Source organism: Dreissena polymorpha, chromosome 2, assembly GCF_020536995.1.
Source record: "Dreissena polymorpha isolate Duluth1 chromosome 2, UMN_Dpol_1.0, whole genome shotgun sequence".
Taxonomy (NCBI): Eukaryota; Metazoa; Mollusca; class Bivalvia; order Myida; family Dreissenidae; genus Dreissena; species Dreissena polymorpha.
In genome coordinates this window covers 119,398,978-119,423,333 of record NC_068356.1, presented here as the reverse complement: position 1 = coordinate 119,423,333, position 24,356 = coordinate 119,398,978, and the positions used below count along the sequence as shown (strand labels likewise).

At 33.3% G+C, this 24,356-nt stretch overlaps 1 protein-coding gene across 6 annotated transcripts in view; it reads left to right on the top strand.

Moving 5' to 3' along the window:
- LOC127868725 (ankyrin repeat and fibronectin type-III domain-containing protein 1-like) overlaps positions 1-24,356 on the top strand; it is a 198,806-nt gene that overhangs the window by 103,504 nt on the left and 70,946 nt on the right. The window contains exon 1 of one of the 6 annotated variants that reach the window (XM_052410734.1): positions 16,366-16,561. The exons of 4 other annotated variants lie outside the window; for them this stretch is intronic. In XM_052410734.1, the coding sequence (XP_052266694.1) occupies positions 16,494-16,561 (68 nt within the window). In that variant the 5' untranslated portion in view covers positions 16,366-16,493. Of the gene's footprint in view, positions 1-16,365; positions 16,562-23,426; positions 23,844-24,356 lie in introns of those variants that run through there. One more of the 6 variants, XM_052410735.1, reaches the window with a different exon arrangement.

Here is a 24,356-nt window from a genome sequence, read left to right as displayed (position 1 = left end):
AAATGTCAAGGTCACGGTGACCCGAAATAGTAAAATGGTTTCCGGATGATAACTCAAGAACGCATACGCCTAGGATCATGAAACTTCATGGGTAGATTGATCATGACTCGCAGATGACCCCTATCAATTTTGAGGTCACTAGGTCAAAGGTCAAGGTCACAGTGACCCGAAATAGTAAAATGGTTTCCAGATGATAACTCAAGAATGCATACGCCTAGGATCATGAAACTTCATGGGTAGATTGATCATGACTTGCAGATGACCCCTATTGTTTTTGAGGTCACTAGGTCAAAGGTCAAGGTCACGGTGACCTGAAATAGTAAAATGGTTTTCGGATGATAACTCAAGAACGCATACGCCTAGGATCATGAAACTTCATAGGTAGATTGATCATGACTCGCAGATGACCCCTATTGATTTTGAGGTCACAAGGTCAAAGGTCAAGGTCACGGTGACCCGAAATAGTAAAATGATTTTCGGATGATAACTCAAGAACACTTTTGCCTAGGATCATGACACTTCATAGGTACATTGATCGTGACTCGCAGATGACCCCTATTGATTTTCAGGTCACTAGGTCAAAGGTCAAGGTCACAGTGACAAAAAGCGTACTCACACAATGGCTGCCACTACAATGGACAGCCCATATGGGGGGCATGCATGTTTTACAAACAGCCCTTGTTATAGTTATGATCAACTAGAACCTTTTTAACCTACGTAACATAGTGACACTAAACTGCAAACAAATTAACTACAGTATCTGATGCAGTGCCCCAGGTAAGCTGGGTATCTGCGTCTTTCACCCCATCAAAATGTTTAAAAACGCAAAGAAATACAATATCATGCGAATTGAAAACGCAACCAATTTGACATTTACGCAAATTCGTTAAATTTAATGCGTATGATACAAAAGCTTCGATCAACAATGCTTTGCTAATTTTCAGTATTTTCTCTTTGGAATTATTATCGTTACGCAGGGACGTTTTCATTCAGCAAGCGCCTGGATGTCGGAGCAGGACAAAAGTCAAAGTTATTCAAACGCTCTGCGGACTAGATTTCATAGTTAAATAAAGCATCTTACCAAATTATTTACGATGACATACATGCGTTTTCAATCTGACTTAATACATCATTCATTTTGCATGTATTTGTAAAGCGTATGTACTTTCATTAGGATGCGAAATACTTTTCTCAATACTTTCCGCTTCTCGTTTTGATGACCTTTCTTTCTGTTCCCTGTCTCCACCACCTTGCAGATATTTTAAAATAGAACTCTTTTCCATGCTGAGTTTTAATATTTCAGACAAACTTTTACTGAAAGACACGCTTGATTGACAAATGGTTACAATATGGTAAATTTTGGCTATAAGGCTTCTGATCATGAAATATTCTGTTAATTAATAATAATTGTTGCTGTTTATTTTTAATAAAATATAAGAAGTATTTTAATTAACCAGGTATGTATTGTTTTTTATTGATATTTACATTAAAATGAAACTTTATTCTTCACGGAATGACCAATATATTTAACTGTTTTTTCACTTTTAATAGATTTGCTTAGAGCAATGACACCTACGAAAAAAGCGCAGCCGATTTCGAGAATTATTTTTCTGTGCCCGTGACGTCTTTTTTAATTGTCAAAACGAAAGTGCAGTTTCTTTTTGTACTAAACCTATTTTTTGTTCGTTTGAAAAATTGTTCGCAATTTGTATTGATGTGGCAGGATTTTTGGAACTTAATTTATATTTCTCAACTTGAAAAACAGCACTCGCCCGGTTGGTCGAGTATTTAACAAACTTGACTCGCCCGACCGTCAACTGCACTCGCATATGCGAGCGGTCGAGTGGATTCTTCAATGCCTGATGACTGGAAGATGGCCCCTATTGATTTTAAGGTCACTAGGTCAAAGGTCAAGGTCACAGTTACTTGTAGGGCTGTCACGATTCACCGGTATATCGGTATATTGCGGTGCATGTCGTGAAAAAAATCGCACCGCGGTATGGCGTTGCCGCACCGGTTTTTTAATATTATTATATTAGCACAGATATAAATACATTACATAATTATTTTGATATAGATATCGTTTTGAAAAATGTAGAAGCGATTCAAAAGGGCTAAATAAATAATCCGTTAATATCCAGGTTAAGCAAGCGCTTCCACTGGTAGATGTTTAACTTTCACGTTTAAAATACGGCCATGTATGGGTCCGTACCTTTTTTGAAATTAGGGACAGATTTCCTTTGCAAATAAGTTCATAATTATCCAAAAGATGTTTATTCTATTTCTTATTTTCTTTCTTTAGTATATCGATCGTTCAAAGCATGGCACTTCTGAATCATGTTATCTTAAGATTCTGAATAAGTCGAGGAAGAGTCAGAACGCTATGGATTTTCAATACTGGGCCCGCTGACTCCGCATTTTGAACATGCCCTTGAAGCGTTCGATTTACACAGATCGTAGTCACAGCTATTGTAAACAACATGGCGGAAATTTTAGAAAAAGACGCGAACAATAACAATGACTACTTCTATCAAGTTTATTACAGTTTCTTTTACAGTTTCTAGTCATACTATGATACCAGTGTTTTCTGATTATTGAGTTTAATAAAGTTTGTAAAACTTGTTATTCTGCTGTTTTCTTCACAGATTCATATTCTGTAAAATATCGCGGTACGTACCGCGATACAGTGTTGCTGTACCACGATATACCGCGGTACGCTCACGGCGTATCGTGACAGCCCTAGTTACTTGAAATAGTAAAATGGTTTCTGGATGATAACTCAAGAATGCTTACGCCTAGGATCATGAAACTTAATAGGTACATTGATCATGACTGGCAGATGACCCCTATTGATTTTCAGGTCACTAGGTCAAAGGTCAAGATCACAGTGACTCAAAACAGCAAAATGGTTTCCTGATGATAGCTCAAGAATAATTAAGCTTAGGATCATGAAACTTAATAGATAAATTGATCATGACTGGCAGATGACCCCTTTTGACTTACATTCTTTTTTTTTAAATAAAAATTGTATCTGATATTTCACTTTATTTTGCATAATGGGTTTTCTAAATTAGTTTACTAAATGATCATCATGTCAATACAATGTGTTGCACACAAAAGCCAGCTTCAATGTTCAAGGTCAAGGTCAGATGTTAGGTTAAAATTATTAATATGGCAAGTTACAAGGTACTATGCATGATGGGCACTGAATTCAGCATAGCTGTCTAACCCATTATTTTGGCCTTTATTGACCTTATCAGCAGAAACAAGTTTGTGGAGAAATTTCCCGGCCTAATTAGACCCAAATGTATAAATCCATGATTGCATGGGCTAATTTGAGAAAATTACTCCAAATCTTGTTACTGGAAAAAAAGGTATAACAAGGGCTGTTTGTAAAACATGCATGCCCCCATATGGGCTGTCAGTTGTAGTTTTTTGTCACTGTGACCTTGACCTTTGACCTAGTGACCTGAAAATCAATAGGGGTCATCTGCCAATCAAAATCAATGTACCTATGAAGTTTCATGATCCTAGGCCTAAGCATTCTTGAGTTATCATCCGGAAACCATTTTTCTGTGTCGAGTCACTGTGACCTTGACCTTTGACCTAATGACCTGAAAATAAATAGGGGTCATCTGCCAGTCATGATCAATGTACCTATGAAGTTTCATGATCCTAGGCCTAAGCGTTCTTGAGTTATCATCCGGAAACCATTTTACTATTTCGAGTCACTGTTACCTTGACCTTTGACCTAGTGATCTGAAAATCGATAGGGGTCATCTGCCAGTCATGATCAATGTACCTTTGAAGTTTCATGATCCTAGGCCTAAGCGTTCTTGAGTTATCATCCGGAAACCATCTGGATGACGGACTGACCGACGGACGGACCGACATGTGCAAAACAATATACCCCCTCTTCTTCAAAGGGGGGCATAAATATGTGAGTCCTAGCTCTTAACATAACTTAAGACTTATTACTGGAAAATCAAATGTGAATCAGTACTATCTCTGAACATGGAATAATTAAATTAATTGACTGTTTTATATTCCAAGCTTAACCGTTTAAGGCTCTTTGTTTATTATTTAAACTTATTTGTTATTATAAAGTTATTTTACTATTTTTCCATCAAAATCTTCAATTAAGACAAGGCCAGTATTTGCCTAATTAATCCCATTGCTCTTGAAGAAATACATGTTAACATTGTTATGTGTTTTATACACAGCTAATCAGTGTGTACTATAATGTGCTTTCAAGTTTTGACAACCCCTACGAAATGTTGTTCTGCAGTTCACGAATAATTCGTGAACAGTTCATGAACTGTTCGTGAACTGAGTTCATGAATTGTTCACGAATAGTTCGTGAACAGAAAATGAGCCACATCTGTGAAAAGTTCTTGAAATTTTAGTTCATGAACTGTTCATGAACACTAATGGCATGAAGTGTTCATGAAATATTCTTGAAACCTAATGGCATGAAGTGTTCATGAACTATTCTTGAACCCGTGTGGCATGAAGTTTTCATGAACTATTCTTGAACCATAATGGCATGAAATGTTAATGAACTATTCATGAACATCAATGGCATGAAGTGTTCTTGAACAGTTCATGAACAACACAATTCTTGAAAAATTCTTCAGGGTTTTGCTGTTCACGAACAGTTCATGAACATTTTCCTTCTATTTTTCAATGGCTCATTTTCTGTTCACGAACTGTAAGTGAATAGTTCATGAACCATAGTTCTTCAAGAGTTCATGAACTGAGCTGGCATGAAGTGTTCATGAACTATTCACGAACAAGAATTTGTCAATTTATGCAAAGGTTATCATAAGTGTTACTAAAGCTCAACAAACAGGTCAGGGTAAGAAGAAACAAGTCTTGTATTAGCACTTAACATATTGATAGCAACATATAACAATAATTTAAATATAACACTAATAACTGAGATACAAGTGGTTTGATAATACTCTTTAAATTTCATAATACAACTTTGCACTATATGTTCATGAATAATTCATGTATTGAAAAGATTATTAATAGTCTCATTTTCAGTTCAAGAATCATTTACTAATCAATGGTTTCCCTGAAATGGTTACACTTACAGTGCCAAATAACTTGAAATGGAACCAATGGCTGATCAGTTCAGCCGGTAATTTATTAAAGACTTACATTTTCAAATATAACATAAACCATGTGCCTTCCGTTTCAACGTCCTGTGCACACAATATTCTTTCTTTGTAAAAACAGCAATGCAATGTACATTGAGTTCTTGATATCATCTTAAACTGTTCTTGAAATAAGATGTCCTTAAAACGTTCTTAAACTTGTCTTTTAAGTCTTCCAAGAACAATGACAGATCCTTTTAAGAACATATTGGATTCTTAAAAAGTCCATCATACGTTCAAAAACATTGTGTAGACCTGTTTAAGAACATCAGAAGGAAACATGTTGTTAAAAAAGTTCTTAAAGTGTTCATGAATAGTTTAAGAATAATTCAAGAACAGGAAAGGTCCTTAAAAAGTTATTGAAGTGTTCCTGAAGGCAGTTCTTGAACAGTTCTTGTACAAATGTTCTTAAAATTCTCTAGAACAGGTCAAGAACTCTAACTTACAGTGGTGAAAGTACTGTGCATATTCATACTAACTTCACAGGTTTCACAAATCTACAAGATTTGTATGCTAGACATTTCAATATTACTTTCAAAAATATGTATGAAACATCTAGCACAAAGGAATTCATGAATTATTCATGATGGATCCTTAAAGTCTGTCTCAGAAAAGTCATTAGAAATACTTGTGCATGAAATGTTTATCACTAAGTATTTATGGTTAGATGAAGAACTGTTCATGAACTTTGAAATGTTCAACTATAATTCATAAACAGTTCATGAACATGTCTTAAGAACAGTTCATGTCCAAAAGTTCATGAACCAAGCTAAGGAACTTTTTCAGAACCGTTCATGAACAGTTCTTGATTGGCTTGAAGTGTTCATGAAATCATGAACAACATTTCGCCGGGGAAATTACAAAAAATAAATTAAAAAATTAACAGATGTGTTTTAGTTAAAACAGGTTTTTGACATACACAAATATTTGACTTATTTATTCTTACCATATATATTGACTCATTTTGATCTTGCAGAATGCACTGTGTCCATTTAAAATATGGTATTTAATAATGTTTAGTAAAATAACCAAAGATGAAATATTCAATATTGAAGTTAAAGCACCAAATATGCTCATTTACAAACCTTATATATACATCCATGTTGCATCTATACATATAAGTAATGGAATGTCATGAGCTAGAACGTGCACTTACTCATTCTACTGATTTTAGTATTTTGTGTTATTCTTGTTAACTTTAATTAGAATGTCAAATTTACAATCCCATAAAAAATACAGGGAACAATGTTTGTGCTATAAACAAATGTCTTGTTTGGAAGGGAATGTTTTAAATATAGTATAGTCTTTTTTCTGTGTTGGTAAACTTAGATTTTATGATTTCTCAACAATTTAGCCTGACCGAAGGTTGGCATGAACTCACTGACTGGCAGGAAATGAAATCAGACGTCAGCGCCTCAAGAATGTTTGATCAACATTGACATGTTTCAGTGCAAATGTTAAGGCCATCCTGTTTGTAATTACAAGTCCTCTATTCTGAGCTTGTCCTTTTTTTGCTTGCTTGTCAATTGTTGAGAGGAGTTTTTGCAAAATATTTTCTTTTAATTAGCATTTTATAATCATCAAAAATTCATCTTAACAACAGAACTTGGTCTTGATCTTTTAATATTCCATCAAATATTTCACATTAAGATAATAATTATAAACATGATATAAAACCAATAATATTAAGTTGAATTATAGGAGACTTAAGTTAGTTTGTATCTTGCATTTTCACATTTGTAGTCCTTACTGTTTAAAGAGAGGAAAACTAATTATTTTACAAATGAATAAAATATAATGAAGCGTTCATTTTGAAATACGCTGCATACTTGTGGTGGTTGTTATATTGACTCCTATTTAAACATTGTTTGTTGCCACTGCAATCATGCTAATAAAGAGACAGTTGGTAGTTCAGACATTTTAATTGCAACATTTCAGAATTTATTTTGTTTGCATTTTGTTATTGAGCTGTTTTGTTGTCTCTTTTCAAAGTTATGATATTTTGTAATTCATCTGTGAGTTACAAACTTTTTGTTATTTGAAGGATGATGCTAGATAGTGTTGTTCTATTTTCTATTGCACAAGTGTTGCTGAATTATACCTTTTTTAAATAACACCTGTTGCATTTTGTTTGTTAACACATCACTTTGGGATTGCAAACTGACTTATATGTTATTATGTTCAGGGTACGATGCTGTCTGGTAATCTTGCGCAGTTAAGGGTCAATTGGTTTAAAAACATGTTCTTTTATAAATTGACAACATAATATCTAAATTTATTATGGAAATAATAAATTCATGTGCTTATTAACACAAAAATATCTGATTTATTCAGTGAAGAACTGTCCGATTTGATTTCAAAACAAACATGACTCTACTCATTTTAAAACTATCACAGTGTCCGGTAATCTTGCGCACTTTCTGTAATGACCTCGTTTAGGCAAAATTGTAGACATTATGGTGTCCAATTATTGACAAAAAAACATTCCAGAAAAATATTTTTAAAATCAGTTTGTAAAACCATTGAAATTAAATGTGGATTTCTAGTGCAGTTTTTGTTCACTACAAATCAACAAATAATATAGTCACTAGTAATAGTGTACAATTAATAAAAAAGTACCGGTATGCGTGAAAATAATGTTTATGCATAACGGGTTTGATTTTACCACGATCATGCTTCCATAGTTTACAGAAAATATCAAAACTAGGCCATTGCGCATGCTGAGATCATACCAAATTGGTTTGACAGAATGGCGGGAAATAATGACTACAGGAAATAATTGACTATGTCGGTCTGATGCGATATATTTTCATGGCCAAAAATACCATAACTGATCGGATATTGTGCAATGGAATGCTAAATTACACGTTGGATTTATGAATTCTTAATTGAAGTATGAAAACGCTAAAGAGAGCAGGGAATTTGTGATTCATTTCGAATTTTTCGTAAGTGGGCCAGTGTTTATGATGTCTAGATAGGGATGACGCAACCAGTGTTTAAATGTAATGATCGAATTTTATTTTGCATGGAATACGTACATTTTAAATCCTTTAATTATTAAAAATGTGAAATTCCATCTTTCATCACTAAAGAAAACCATTTGTCGTCTGCGAGATTCGCAAATGCAGAGTGCGCAAGATTACCGAACTTAACTGTATGCCAACTTAACATTATGAGAGTTTCTTTCCACTGTTCAGTTATACTGCTTTTTTCTTTACTGGAGTAATTCATATATTCGCTTTCTTATACAATAGAGTGAAATAATTTGTTATTGAATGTGTTCATAGTAGTATTTACATTAATTTTTTATTCTGCTTTTATTTCAAGCCACATATATGTGGAAGTATAAACTCCTGAAATACAATACCAAAAATGGTTTGATTCACGACAAATAAAAATTACATTAAGTAATAAAGATATATATTACACAATCTATCTGTTGACATGACCAATATCTGAGGTTTGATTGTTGATCATGATTCCATATCAATCCCATGGTTAAACTGATTGGTTGCTTAATGATAACGTGGAATGTGTTTATGATTTTGCAGCCATTTTGCATTGAGTCATATATAGAATGTTATTTCACAATCATTTATTGGAGTGGTGATCCTCGTCATTTTCGTTGATTATGATGATGTGATGTTTGTTAATCTACTTGTTGTCAGAGAAGGACATTGCATTAATTGCAAGAATTGAATGTTTGCTTTGGATTCCACAATGTCAACAGTTCTTAGGAAATAACAACAATCTGTTGAGATACAAAGATTGAATGCAAGAGACATCTGTGGATGAGTGGTGTTCCATCTTCCTATTGATGCTGCCACAGTTTGATTGTCGCCTAGCCACTATTGGTGATCTTTCTGTTGCCTGTCTGTTGAATATACAGTTACAGTGCCATATCAGATAGTATCAGCAACACTTCTCATTGAGATGTTACATTATTGTATAAAGTACTGAGATTTATTTCATAGTGCTATTGTATTATAACTCGAAGCAAAGGATATGAACTAAATGACATTGTGCTTCTTTGTTAAAAAACAAATTAAACTGTGAAGTCAGAACTCATAGATTGCTATTCTTAGAATAACTTCACCAACATTCAATTGACATTGACTTTACCTTGGTATTGTTTCTTTAGAAATATTACATACTTTGTCATTCAAAGTGCATGTGAATAGTGGACTTAACAACTCAACATCAACATTTGGACTGTAGATTATAACCACAAGAAGCTATAATTTACACATTTGTGTTCGCAACCTTTGGACATCGACTTCGATGGTTATAGAGATGAAGTTTCGCACAACGTGTCGGGTGGTGACACTCTTTATGGGCTTGTTCAAACGCAACCGTAGCAAGCCTTTGTTCTCTTGCATCACAAAACAGTAAGTAATACTTTGCAACATCATTACTTCAACTTCCAGTCAAAAACAGATTAAAAAAAGTTTGAAATAAAGATAGCTTGGATCTCAAAATTATTCTATGTAAAATTATTACAGTAAAATATTGCTTGTGTGAAAGTGGTAAATAATAAACCTCTATTGCATTATTTAATGACGCAGATTGCATCTGTTTGTTTACATTTGGTATTGGTATTATAATCAAACAAACAAATGAAAAGCAACTTCACTGTCTTGTCTGCAGCTCAGAAAATGCCACCATGTAATTATTGTTAGCAATTTTTAACAGTTGGAAATTGCACATGCAGGTGTATAAGGGAACATGCCTGTTCAGCAAAAAAAGTGTTAAAGCATGGGCTGCCAATCTCAGTCTCAATCAGGATTTGAAAATTAAAAATGCACAAGCAAATATTTGTGCAATATTGGCCTGGGAGCCTGGGACCATGTTTCAGATTTAAACATACTGAAATTTTGCAACAAGATTATTGTAGTATTTTACAGAAAAAAGGAAATCTGAACCAAAAAACAAATCAAATTATTTTGAATGCGCTGAGGATTTAAAAATATAAGATGTGTACAAACAGTAGAGATAAAGAGAGGAGAAGAAAGTAGTAAATTTGAGGTTTATTGTGAAGTTATAATATCAAATAAAAGATTATGCATTTTACGCCCAGTGTTTGGTTTTGAGATTATTGTTGTTATGGGTACTTTCAAAAACAGATATTACAGAATGTTGAACTTAAGCTCTGGCGATTGAAAGGCAGCTTACAACAAAATGCAGCTATCAATAGAATGATTCTTGAGTTTTGTATTTATAAAGAATCACATTTTCTTTAGCTATAGGAAGTGTAAGTTGTTGGCATTTTTTGTAAAATATTGATATATATGTTTATATTTTAAACACCACTATGAGTTTGAGAAGTGTATTGTTGAGGAAAACTTGGCCATCGGAATGGCAGCAATCCCAAATGTTCTAGCGATAATAACTAGAACTTCTTGCAACATGTTATACATTTTGCATTGCGTACTGTGCAGGCATTGTATTAATTAATTGACACATAAATTGAGAGATTAACCGAGACTTTCCTAAGTTGAAGGTTGATCACAATTTCATTGACTGCAAACTCCTTAAGGGCTCACACACGAGAGATGACGTAGTTTCCGCAGCCGAATGATCAGTTTTTAGAGTTGACAGAGCGTTGTGAGGGTATAGAATCTTTGAGGAATATTGAACATGGGAGGGCAAGATGAGTGTGTGGGCCCTTAAGGATTTTGCAGTCGATGAAATTGTGATCAACCTTCAACTAAGGTAATTCTCGGTTAAAATCTCTCAATTTCATCTCCTGCATAACTCCCCAAATGGGCCCCACACGAGATTTTAGAGAATTCCTCAGAGATTCTGTTGTATAAGGTGTATAAAGCATAAGAACTAATTAGTTGACAATCACTTTCTATTTGTACTAAAAAATAACTAAGTAACTATGATTATGTGAAATATATACAGTGATTTGTATCATCTGAAGTTGTATTTTGACATGGATAATCTAGCAAAATACATACACATAAGATATCAATACATAGTAATCTTATGTGAAAAATACTTATTTAATCAATAATGGATGACTGAAAGGTATTTGGCTCTGCAATACATTTGTTATAGAATTTAGACAATGTTTTTGCATTAGACCAGCCTGCCGTTTCCATGAGATGGTTTGCAATGGAATACCCCTTTGATGGGCTTTTGATGTTGCTGCAGCCCTAGTACTATGTGGCTAATATTGTTTTTACAAGAAAAGAAAAACACTCTGAAAGGAAGCAGAATGGTGCAGTTTGTTTGTCTGGCAATGTCCATGTCTACAATTTGCTTCAAGGGACATCCCCTCATAGACTGCTGAGCATATTGCATGAAACTTACAAGGCATGACCCTCTGGTGACCTTTTAAAGTTTATTTTAATTGTTCATGAACACTAATGGCATGAAATATTCTTGAAACCTAATGGCATGAAGTGTTCATGAACTATTCTTGAACCCTTTTGGCATGAAGTGTTCATAAACTATTCTTGAACCATTATGGCGTGAAATGTTCATGAACTATTCATGAACACCAATGCCATGAAGTGTTCTTGAACAGTTCATGAACAACACAATTCTTGAAAAATTCTTCAGGGTTTTGCTGTTCATGAACAGTTCATAAACATTTTTCTTCTATTTTTCAATGGCTCATTTTCTGTTCACGGACTGTCAGTGAATAGTTCATGAACCATAGTTCTTCAAGAGTTCATGAACTGAGGTGACATGAAGTGTTCATGAACTATTCATGAACAAGAATTTGTCAATTTATGCAAAGGTTATCATAAGTGTTACAAAGGCTCAACAAACAGGTCAGGGTAAGAAGAAACAAGTCTTGTATTAGCACTTAACATATTGATAGCAACATATAACAATAATTTAAATATAACACTAATAACTGAGATACAAGTGGTTTGATAATACTCTTTAAATTTCATAATACAACTTTGCACTATATGTTCATGAATAATTCATGTATTGAAAAGATTATGAAAAGTCTCATTTTCAGTTCAAGAATCATTTACTAATCAAAGAACTTGAAATGGAACCAATGGCTGATCAGTTCAGCCAGTAATTTATTAAAGACTTACATTTTCAAATATAACATAAACCATGTGCCTTCCGTTTCAACTTCCTGTGCACACAATATTCTTCCTTTGTAAAAACAGCAATGCAATGTACATGTTTGAGTTCTTGATATCATCTTAAACTGTTCTTGAAATAAGATGTCCTTAAAACGTTCTTAAACTTGTCTTTTAAGTCTTCCAAGAACAATGACAGATCCTTTTAAGAACATATTGGATTCTTAAAAAGTCCATCATATGTTCAAAAACATTGTGTAGACCTGTTTAAGAACATCAGAAGGAAACATGTTGTTCAAAAAGTTCTTAAAGTGTTCAAGAATAGTTTAAGAATAATTCAAGAACAGGAAAGGTCCTTAAAAAGTTATTGAACTGTTCCTGAAGGCAGTTCTTGAACAGTTCTTGTACAAATGTTCTTAAAATTCTCTAGAACAGGTCAAGAACTCTTACTTACAGTGGTGAAAGTACTATGCATATTCATACTAACTTCACAGGTTTCACAAATCTACAAGATTAGTATGCTAGACATTTCAATATTACTTTCAAAAATATTTATGAAACATGTAGCACAAAGGAATTCATGAATTATTCATGATGGATCCTCAAAGTCTGTCTCAGAAAAGTCATCAGAAATAATTGTTCATGAAAATTTTAATGTTCATTACTAAGTATTTATGGTTAGATGAAGAACTGTTCATGAACTTTGAAGTGTTCAACAAAAATTCATAAACTGTTCATGAACGTGTCTTAAGAACAGTTCATGTCCAAAAGATCATGAACCAAGATCAGGAACTTTTTGAGAACGGTTCATGAACAATTCCTGATTGGCTTGAAGTGTTCATGAAATCATGAACACCATTTCGCCAAGGACATATAGACTTGAATATAAAAATGAATTTAAAGCTACTCCACTGCAAGGCTAAGATGTTTGGTATTTGGTATGCACCAGTGTATTAAAATCTGGACTTATAATGTGATAAAAATTTGCAACACCCTGAAAGTTGCTTTTTCCAAAAATATTTATAAAAAAAAGTAATAATCATATTATAAATAATAATAGTATGAGTAATAATAGTAATAGTATGCATTAAAAAATATATACTGGCTAGTATCCCTTTTATGTCACAATATGAATTCAGGTGAGCATTTCAGGACCATTGTGGCTATCCTGTTTGTTTACAGTGATCAATCATACATTTAAATTTAAAGTTTTCCTAATAGGGACATAATGTATTAGACCTTCAGTTTTGCCTAAATTTATCAAAATGTAAATTAAAATGTTAAATAAAATGTTTGGTGATTGCCTTAAATTCGTAAAATAATGGAAATACCAAATTACCAATTACTTAAATAACATTGCATGATCGAAAAAATCCATGGATATGTGTTCTCTGCATCACTAATTGAACTGTTTTTTGTTGACAAAATAAACTTGTAAACTGTTGGTGATGGAATGATGACACAAGTTTTGAAAATTTATGGTAATGTTAACACCCTATTGTTCCATTTAATCTCATGATCTATCATCTTGTTAATTTGAGATAATTATTCACTTCAGTAAATCAAGTTAATGTGTTGATACACACAATTCTCTCCATGATAAACAAGCATTTATTAGATCATTAGACTAGATCATAGTATTCCCAGGTTGGGTACTTCAAAGTGATCAATAACATAGAACTTGCACTGACTTCATTAAGATTTACCCTAATGGACCTTCATGGACTATAACAATGCACTGACTGACTGTACAACGAGGAATTGAATTGTTCTCCAAGAGAATGGACCCCCAAGAGAACATGAGGTAAATGATCCATTATCACTATTGGGGGCTAACTGAGTTCTCATTATCTACTAAATAGCATTTTCAGGTGTACAACAATAATATACACATGCATTAGTCATTGTTACTGCTAAGTACATTGACAGAAAATAATACCCCTTGAATCTTGCAAACAGGGATCTTTTTTTTACAAATCTGTATATCAGGAACACATAAAAACTGCCATAGTGACCTGCATTCATGCAAACCATTTCAACCCTTCCATAGTTACCATTCATTTAGACAATATCAATCCAGCTACATGTATAGATTATTGCCATAGTTACCTGTATTTATATGGGACTATATCAGTTCTGTCACAGTGAACATAAGTTTAAACTTATTTATTTTAGCTCCATTGCATCGAAAGCCTCGGGCTTATTGAAACGCTCTTGAGGCAGTGAGCATTCATGTGTACAATATTAATCCTTCTACCCGTAAAGATGGTTGTCAAAGATATATTATTCACATAAAACATTTTGCAAATTTCATGTGAAGATTAAATGTTCACATTTTGTTATATTCCAATGGAATCATCTTACCTAGCATAGTGTAATAAGAAAATATTTTTCTCCATAAATCATTTTAATTAGGCATTTTATTTAAAGAGAATGCGAGAAATCAGAAAAAAACACGTTTTGTATGCAAATTAAATAATCATTGTAAATTTGCTTTGATATAAATCTGCATTGAAACAATTTCTAGCCTGGGACCATAATGCATTCTTGTGTGACATATTTTGATAGTTGATGGTAAGATATGAATTGAATTGTAAATTACAATCTTGGCAGACAGCTACAAAATCTCTCCACAACAATTAGGCAGGCGTTATTTTGAAAGACCATTATATCCGGAGCATTTAAAATAAATGTATCAACAATATTCATGCTGATTTCTTTCATGTTTTACATCATGATAACATTATCTGCTTGTCCAATTTTTAAAGACATCTAAACATAACAAAATGTAAATTTGTTCTTCTTTTGCATAAAGCAGTTACTTGCTTGAAGGATAATTTGAAGTGTGTTAAAATAATGTAGAATATTGTACTGCATATTTTAATACATTCTTTTGGATAATGTCTAAACACGGATTATGTTACATATTTTTTTTTGCAGTGCATTAAAAGTATAAAGCCCACTAAGGTTTATCAGTTTATATTAAAACTTGTACATACATTTATATTTTTAAACAGAAAGTAAACATTACATTGAAGCATTAAAACTATATTTTAAAAGTAAAAAACTGTAATATTTCCTTTTAAAAACAGAAAGTAAGTAATTAAAAATATTCAATACATTTTTTACAATAAGTTTAGTTAAAGGGATCTTTTCACGCTTTGGTAAATTGACAAAAATGAAAAAAGTTGTTTCAGATTCGCAAATTTTCGTTTTAGTTATGATATTTGTGAGGAAACAGTAATGCTGAACATTTACCATGGTCTTATATAGCCATTATATGCATCTTTTGACGATTTTAAAACCTAAAAATTATAAAGCGTTGCAACGCGAAACGATTGAATAATTTGGAGAGTTCTGTTTTTGTCGTTAAATTTTGTGAAACTACGAAGATTGCTTATATAAGGTATAAAATACATCAAGTATGTGTACTCGGCGGAATAGCTCAGTAGGCTTGAGCGTTTTTACTTCAGGACTCTGGCAGGACTCCAGGGGTCACTAGTTCGAAACCTGGTCCGGGCAGTGTTTTTTTCCTTTTTTTAATTTTATTCTTGATTTTTTACTGGAGCTTTTACGATCCAATGTTTACATTTATCGATATAAAGCATTTATTTAATAAGTTGAAAAATGCCAAAATCTGTGAAAAGGCCCCTTTAACATATAAAGATGATAAAAATGTATAACCATTAGAGATCAGTCTAATAAGAGCGGATTAAGGAAAAAAATTAACAGATATTTCAAGCAAATGTTTGAACAAAATACGGTGTCTCTGAATTTAGGTCATTGATGTGTTTTGCATCAATGGAAGATTTGGTTAAAATAAACCAAAATAATACTGAGGGTTAAGGTTTTAAATCGAGCTAATCAAGTGATAAATAGCTATGGTCAGGGATCAGGAATATGATATTTAGGTGATATATTAACTCGAAGAAATGTTGCATGTTAACAACAGTTACTTCTCTACACATGGCAAGTTTAATATAAGAAGAATTACAACATAATTGTTCACTGAGACATGAGTATGATTCTAATGGATATCTGAGACTTTAAAAGGAAATGGTATTTCAACATACCTTTTTGCCTCCATTTGAGGAATCTCTTTAATACAATTTCTGGAAAAGATTGGATTACAATTGCCATAGTTACATCTAGGTGTTAAAACGTAATGAAGGACATTTTGATAGTTTTCCATGATAATTAGGATGGCTGTACCTCAGTCATTAGGTATTGGCTAAATCCTTTACATGACTGATTTGCTGTGAGTAGGTCCATCATCATGTTGAAGTTAAAGTTGTCATTGCTAGGCAACATACTGCCGTCCAGAGTGAAGTCTCATAATGACTGGTAAGATGTTTCTTTTTGTTCTCCTACATTATTTCTTAACAAACTGTTTGCTAGGGGTAGAATAATGGAAGAGCACCCTGTTACCTGTTAATTGAAAAAAAAGAATCCATTTAATCTGTTCAAGGCAATTGCTCATAAATCAATTGCAATATCATGGAAAACGTATCAACAATCAAAACCTTCAGAAGTTTGTTGTTTTTTGTTCTTTCCTTTTTATTCATTTTCTGATAATCATTATTTTGGTGCTAGCTAATTTGTTTAACATTTCATGTGATATTCCTTTTGGGCCATTATTTCATTTCTAGGAAGTCTGGGAGGGATTAATAGAATCAATTTTTGTAATGAATTAAAAGCACTGTAGTGTTATACCAGCTGTTGACTGTAGACTCCCTCTGGTCAGAGACGGACAGCTCCATCACAATGGGGTGAAATTCGGAAATAATCAAATAAAGACCTGAAAATCTTATAGGAAGATGTGCTGCAGGGATGGCAAAAGTTGTGTCTGTTTGAGTGCAATTTAGATACCTAATCCTCTTTTCACAAAAATGCACTGCCTTCAATTCTGGCAAGTACACAGCCCATGCAACTGTTGAAAAATCATCATGATTTGATAAACTGTTAAACCATAATATATTATAACTTTACGCTACTGGTTTTGTGCTAAATGAGTATTTTATTGAATTTATGGATAGTTGTCCTCTCACTAATATGTGATATATTTAATAAAATTTTAGACAGCTGATTTTTTCCAAGTAATTTGGGTGAGGGTGTTATTATACCTCTGCATAAAAAGCATGCCTTTTTCTGCCTTTCTCACGGGTCCGATAGTTGGACCTATCCCCAATGCCAAATATGCATATTTTTTCCCAATTCTAAACGAAAATAATCCCAAATTAAAAAAAAAAATGTTGTTTTTTTTAAAGAAGTGTCTTATGACTTATTATTATTTAACTCTATATCTCACTTTTATTTTGTAAACAACCTACAAAATATATAGCCATAATTTATATGAATTTTATCCAAAATGACTGGGAAACTCCCTGCCCAAATAATGCTTTTGTCTATGAAAATTATTCCCAATTTGGAAGATTTCGCAACTCGAAAATTCCCAATTTTGCTAGGTACTTTTTCCCAAAATAGACAGAAAAAGGCCTGAAAAGGGAGATAAAAATAATGTTAACAACTATCGTGATATAACTTTAGTTAGTTGCTTATCAAAAATATTCACAGCTAATATTATTAAATAAACGAATTAATACCTATTGTGAGGAAAATTGTATTTTATCTGATGCCCAATTTGGATTTAGAAAAGGTAAATCTACTACTGATGCTTTATTTGTTCTATCGTCTATAGTACAGAAATATATTAATGATAATCAACGACTGCGTTTACAGAAATGGCCTGTGGCTTAAATTATATAAAAAGGGTATAAGAGGTAAACTATTGCACATTGTTAAAGATAATGTATAATAAAGTTAAATCATGCATTAAGCTATGTAATAATTATTCCGATTTTTTTTAATATACTGTAGGCTTACGTCAAGGGGAGGTAATCTCGCTGATTTTATTTTTACTGTTTATAGATGACTTCGAGGTTTTTTTACAACAATATAAATTGTGGTTTAGCATTGAATGATATAATATCTTGATATTGTTGCTATTTGCTGACCATATGGTAATTCTTGGTAATTCGCCTGAAGAGATTAACAAAAGTTCCCTTTTTTTTACCTTTATTGTACTAAATGGAGTCTAGATGTTAATGTAAATAAAACGAAAGTTGTGGTTTTTAGAAAAAGAGGCGGTCTGTTGCAATCAGAGAATTTTGTATATAATGGTTCCCCACTGGAAGTGGTAAATGATTTTAATTATTTAGGAACAGTTTTCAATTGTACTGGTAATTTTGCACTGAACCAAGAACAATTAGTTGGTAAAGCTCCTAAAGCTTTGAATGTTTTATTCATTAATTGCAACAAATATAAATTGAAGCCAAAACTACTATGTCAATTGTTTGACTCCTTGTTGGATCTACTTTATGTTATGCGGCAGAGATTTGGGGCCACGGTAAATCTAAGGTTATTGAAAGGGTTCATCTCAAATTTTGTAAAAGGATATAAAATGTAAATATCAGAAATTCAAATGCTGCTGTATATGGTGACTTGGCAGGTTATCCATTGTATATTGTCAGATATGTTAAGATAATTAAATATTGGTTTCGTTTACTTCAAACTGACAATATTATTCTCAAACAAGTGTATAATATATGCCTAGTCGATTGTAATAATGGTAAAAACAATTGGTTAACTAAGTTAAAAATGTGTTATTTGAGTACGGTTTTAATTATGTTTGGAATGATCCATTTGGTGTCAATAGTAAATCTTTTATACCAGTATATTTAAACAGAGAGTGATTGATACTTTCATACAATTATGGCATTTCGACAAGGATAATAATGGTGTGAAAACTTTGTATACAAATCTTAAAGTAAATTTTGAGTATGAATCATTATTTAAATATATTGCCTAGTAACCTAAGATTCTTTATTAGCAATATAAGAATGTGTTCTCATCCATTGCGTATACATACTCAGGTAGATATGGTGTAAATAGAGTTGAAAGAAATGAACGTTATTGTACATATTGTGATATGCATGATTTGGACGACGAATGCCATTTTATACTTATATGTCCTATATGTATATAATGGTATTAGACAAAAATATATCAAACGATACTATAATGTTAATCCAAGTGTTATTAAGTTCATTGAATTGTTAAATACTCGGTGTAAGAATGTAATTCTGAAAAACCTAGCACTTTATATTAAATTAACACTGTCTCATAGAACTGCTATTACTTATAATTAAAAATCAGTTCATCCTCTTATAGTTATGTAATTGTTTAATTTAATGTGCTTCTTTTTTCCACTTTGACTTTATATTATGTTTGTAATATATGTATTTATGTAATGATTATGTACTTATTGTACAAGTCGTAAATGAACCTATGTTCTGTTCTGTTCTGTCTTTAGTTGCCCACGGGTAGAGTGCATCACTGCTTTGGATGAAGTAAGGTCACATGACAACATCTAATTTTCAATTTCGAAAAAAGTTATGCCTTTTGTTTGATCGACACTTAAACCATAATATATGTTTCATCATTAACATATTCACTAAACATAGTTTACATTAAACTCTTGCATTCATAAACACATAGCATAGGTACATATAACGTATGGATCGATAGCTTTATCAAAGAGTTGAAATATTATAAGTTTGAACCCAACCCCAGTATTTTAATAAAAAGGTAATATTGTGAAATTATACCTCTTTATTAGATTAATTACCTCTTTTCTTATTGCCTCTTAGTTCATTATTATGGATTAAGTCAGGAGCCACCCTGTCTTCTAATGAGACCACGAATCCTTGTCTGACAGGGAATCTCCTTATCTGTCTGCTAATGAGATCACGAATCCTTGTCTGACAGGGTAGCTCGGACCATGAATCCTTGTCTGACAGGGTAGCTCTTGATATGACTGCTAATGAGACCACGAATCCTTGTCTGACAGGGTAGCTCTTGATATGACTGCTAATGAGACCATGAATCCTTGCCTGACAGGGTAGCTCCTGATCTGTCTGCTAATGAGACCATGAATCCTTGTCTGACAGGGTAGCTCTTGATATGACTGCTAATGAGACCACGAATCCTTGTCTGACAGGGTATCTCCTTATCTGTCTGCTAATGAGACCACAAATCCTTGTCTGACAGGGTAGCTCTTAATATGACTGCTAATGAGACCATGAATCCTTGTCTGACAGGGTAGCTCCTGATCTGTCTGCTAATGAGACCACGAATCCTTGTCTGACAGGGTAGCTCTTGATATGACTGCTAATGAGACCACGAATCCTTGTCTGACAGGGTAGCTCTTGATATGACTGCTAATGAGACCATGAATCCTTGTCTGACAGGGTAGCTCTTGATATGACTGCTTATGAGACCATGAATCCTTGTCTGACAGGGTAGCTCTTGATATGACTGCTAATGAGACCATGAATCCTTGTCTGACAGGGTATCTCCTTATCTGTCTGCTAATGAGACCACGAATCCTTGTCTGACAGGGTAGCTCTTAATATGACTGCTAATGAGACCATGAATCCTTGTCTGACAGGGTAGCTCCTGATCTGTCTGCTAATGAGACCACGAATCCTTGTCTGACAGGGTAGCTCTTGATATGACTGCTAATGAGACCACGAATCCTTGTCTGACAGGGTAGCTCTTGATATGACTGCTAATGAGACCATGAATCCTTGTCTGACAGGGTAGCTCTTGATATGACTGCTTATGAGACCATGAATCCTTGTCTGACAGGGTAGCTCTTGATATGACTGCTAATGAGACCATGAATCCTTGTCTGACAGGGTAGCTCCTGATATGACTGCTAATGAGACCACTAATCCTTGTCTGACAGGGTAGCTCTTGATATGACTGCTAATGAGACCACAAATCCTTGTCTGACAGGGTAGCTCTTGATATGACTGCTAATGAGACCATGAATCCTTGTCTGACAGGGAAGCTCCTGGTATGACTGCTAATGAGACCAGGAATCCTTGTCTGACAGGGTAGCTCTTGATATGACTGCTAATGAGACCACGAATCCTTGTCTGACAGGGTAGCTCTTGATATGACTGCTAATGAGACCATGAATCCTTGTCTGACAGGATATCTCCTGATATGACTGCTAATGAAACCACTTATCCTTGTCTGACAGGGTAGCTCTTGATATGACTGCTAATGAGACCACAAATCCTTGTCTGACAGGGTAGCTCTTGATATGACTGCTAATGAGACCATGAATCCTTGTCTGACAGGGTAGCTCCTGATATGACTGTTAATGAGACCACTAATCCTTGTCTGACAGGGTAGCTCTTGATATGACTGCTAATGAGACCACAAATCCTTGTCTGACAGGGTAGCTCTTGATATGACTGCTAATGAGACCATGAATCCTTGTCTGACAGGGTAGCTCTTGATATGACTGCTAATGAGACCATGAATCCTTGTCTGACAGGGTAGCTCTTGATATGACTGCTTATGAGACCATGAATCCTTGTCTGACAGGGTAGCTCTTGATATGACTGCTAATGAGACCAGGAATCCTTGTCTGACAGGGTATCTCCTGATCTGTCTGCTAATTAGACCACGAATCCTTGTCTCGCAGGGTAGCTCCTGATCTGTCTGTTGAATATTGAAGGCTGGTCTTGAGTTTATAATGTTGGGTGCATATGGCATAACACCCATTTCGGCATGATGCAGCTTATTTTGCGTTTTTTTGTCCTATTGTCATTTCTATTTAAAACATTTGATAATGTAACACAACTCATAATTGCCTAGTGTTGAGTAGAAGGACACAGTACTTTGTGCAACTAAGTGTAAAAATAATGAGAGTATTAGGGAAAGCATTTCATAGTTTAAAATCTAGCAAATGATGTAGCAATGTACAAGACTCTTAATATGGCCATGATGCTAATGCAAACGCTGATACTGTTGTTCATGTTAACAAATTTTTGAAAATATCTACTGTAAAGTAGTATATTTTAATATGATAAAAAATAGCAGTGTTTTGTTGTGTGATAATATTGCAGTATTTTGCCTTATAACATAGCAGTGTTTTGCTGTGTGATAATATTGCAGTATTTTGCCTTATAACATAGCAGTGTTTTGCTGTGTGATAATATTGCAGTATTTTGCCTTATAACATAGCAGTGTTTTGTTGTGTGATAATATTGCAGTATTTTGCCTTATAACATAGCAGTGTTTTGCTGTGTGATAATATTGCAGTATTTTGCCTTATAACATAGCAGTGTTTTGTTGTGTGATAATATTGCAGTATTTTGCCTTATAACATAGCAGTGTTTTGTTGTGTGATAATATTGCAGTATTTTGCCTTATAACATAGCAGTGTTTTGTTGTGTGATAATATTGCAGTATTTTGCCTTATAACATAGCAGTGTTTTGTTGTGTGATAATATTGCAGTATTTTGCCTTATAACATAGCAGTGTTTTGTTGTGTGATAATATTGCAGTATTTTGCCTTATAACATAGCAGTGTTTTGTTGTGTGATAATATTGCAGTATTTTGCCTTATAACATAGCAGTGTTTTGTTGTGTGATAATATTGCAGTATTTTGCCTTATAACATAGCAGTGTTTTGCTGTTTTATGCCTTAGTATAGCATTCTAAGCACTGTTTCGTCTTGGTATAACATAGCAGTGTTTAAATGCAAATTGGTATTCTGTTATTTTGTGATATTATTATTATTTAGAACAATAACCTGATAATGACTCGGGCATTATGTCAGGTTAAGTATCTCAGGTGACGTCCGACTGCAAATAGAATCTGGAAGAAGAATGTGGACACTCATTCGTTTATCACCATTTCATATACCATAAACCTGAAGAGTGATTTAAATCCTATAATAAAATTTAGCTTCAAAGGTGGACACATATTTGTTCCTATTTGTTTTATTAAGCCAAATTTATCCAGGGTTTAGGAAGTAATGTTCAATAGATTTTGGAGTATGGTAGATGCAAGGAACGGCTCAGTAGATGCGAATGTACTTTCTTGTGTAATTTCTTGCACATTTTATATGGTTTTTAATTGTTTCAAAATATAAACAGTAACAGCAAATGAAATCTTGTAACACAATCATTACATGAGCTTAAAATTTACTGCAATTGAAAGTTTAAAATGAAAGCATTATTTAAGTGAGTTGTATCAAATTCAGTTGCTGTTGATCAGGGGATTTTATGCAAACTGCGGTTTCTTGGGCTTGATAATGAACTAAGTGAGCCCAGAATGCATGAAATTAAACACACATTTGGTTAGATAAAGTTGACCTCTTTTAACAAATGTTAAATAACTGGTGTGAAACATTTAAAATGTTGTGATCAGGTTTCAGTGATTTGTAACAATTAAACTGATGTATTTACCTACTGATGCTTTACAACAACCGGTATCGTTCATTTCCTTAAACACAGAAATTGCTTTTAGTTAGATCATTTAGAAGATATCAGCACCATTTCTGACATTTTTGTTTGGTGACATGTTTGCTATGGTTACAAATGGAATAGGAAATAATAAGCAGATATGTGGTGGATAATTAGTGGGAGATTGAAGCAGGAAATGTAAGGATAGTGCATGGAATGACTGGAATTATAGTGATTTAAAATGATAAAATGTCCTGGATGATGTTTTTAAGGTCCACAGGGAAGTATGAGATTAACAGGTAAGGGTTCCAACAGTTGCTGGAAAGCGAGCAATCAATTGTCTTGTAACTCACTAAAATATTATGACTCTTGACAAGAGAAAACTGTTTCTGTATGTAGATAAATATAATTGTATTTATTTTTATTTATTTTTTTAAAGAAACTTTCTGTAAATTTTAAATTGTTAAAGCAAAGTAAAATGTATGTATTATGCAATTTAGAATGCATAATTTTAATTGTTAAATTTTTTTTTGTTGATAATTATCATTTTAGAAAAACATTTTTTTTTTGTATGGATATCATAATAAGTGATCCATTATAACTAGTTCCAATAATTATACCTATGCTGATCGATAATTTAGCGTTTCAAAATGTGGCCATCAGAACCATATTTATCAAAATTATAGTGTAAATGTAATTGAAAAACTCATAAGAAAGTCATTAAATATTTATGCGAACTAACTTATTTATAATTGATTTCGTATTTGTTGGATGTAATCTGTTGTCATAAAATTTCAATAACTATTATTGAT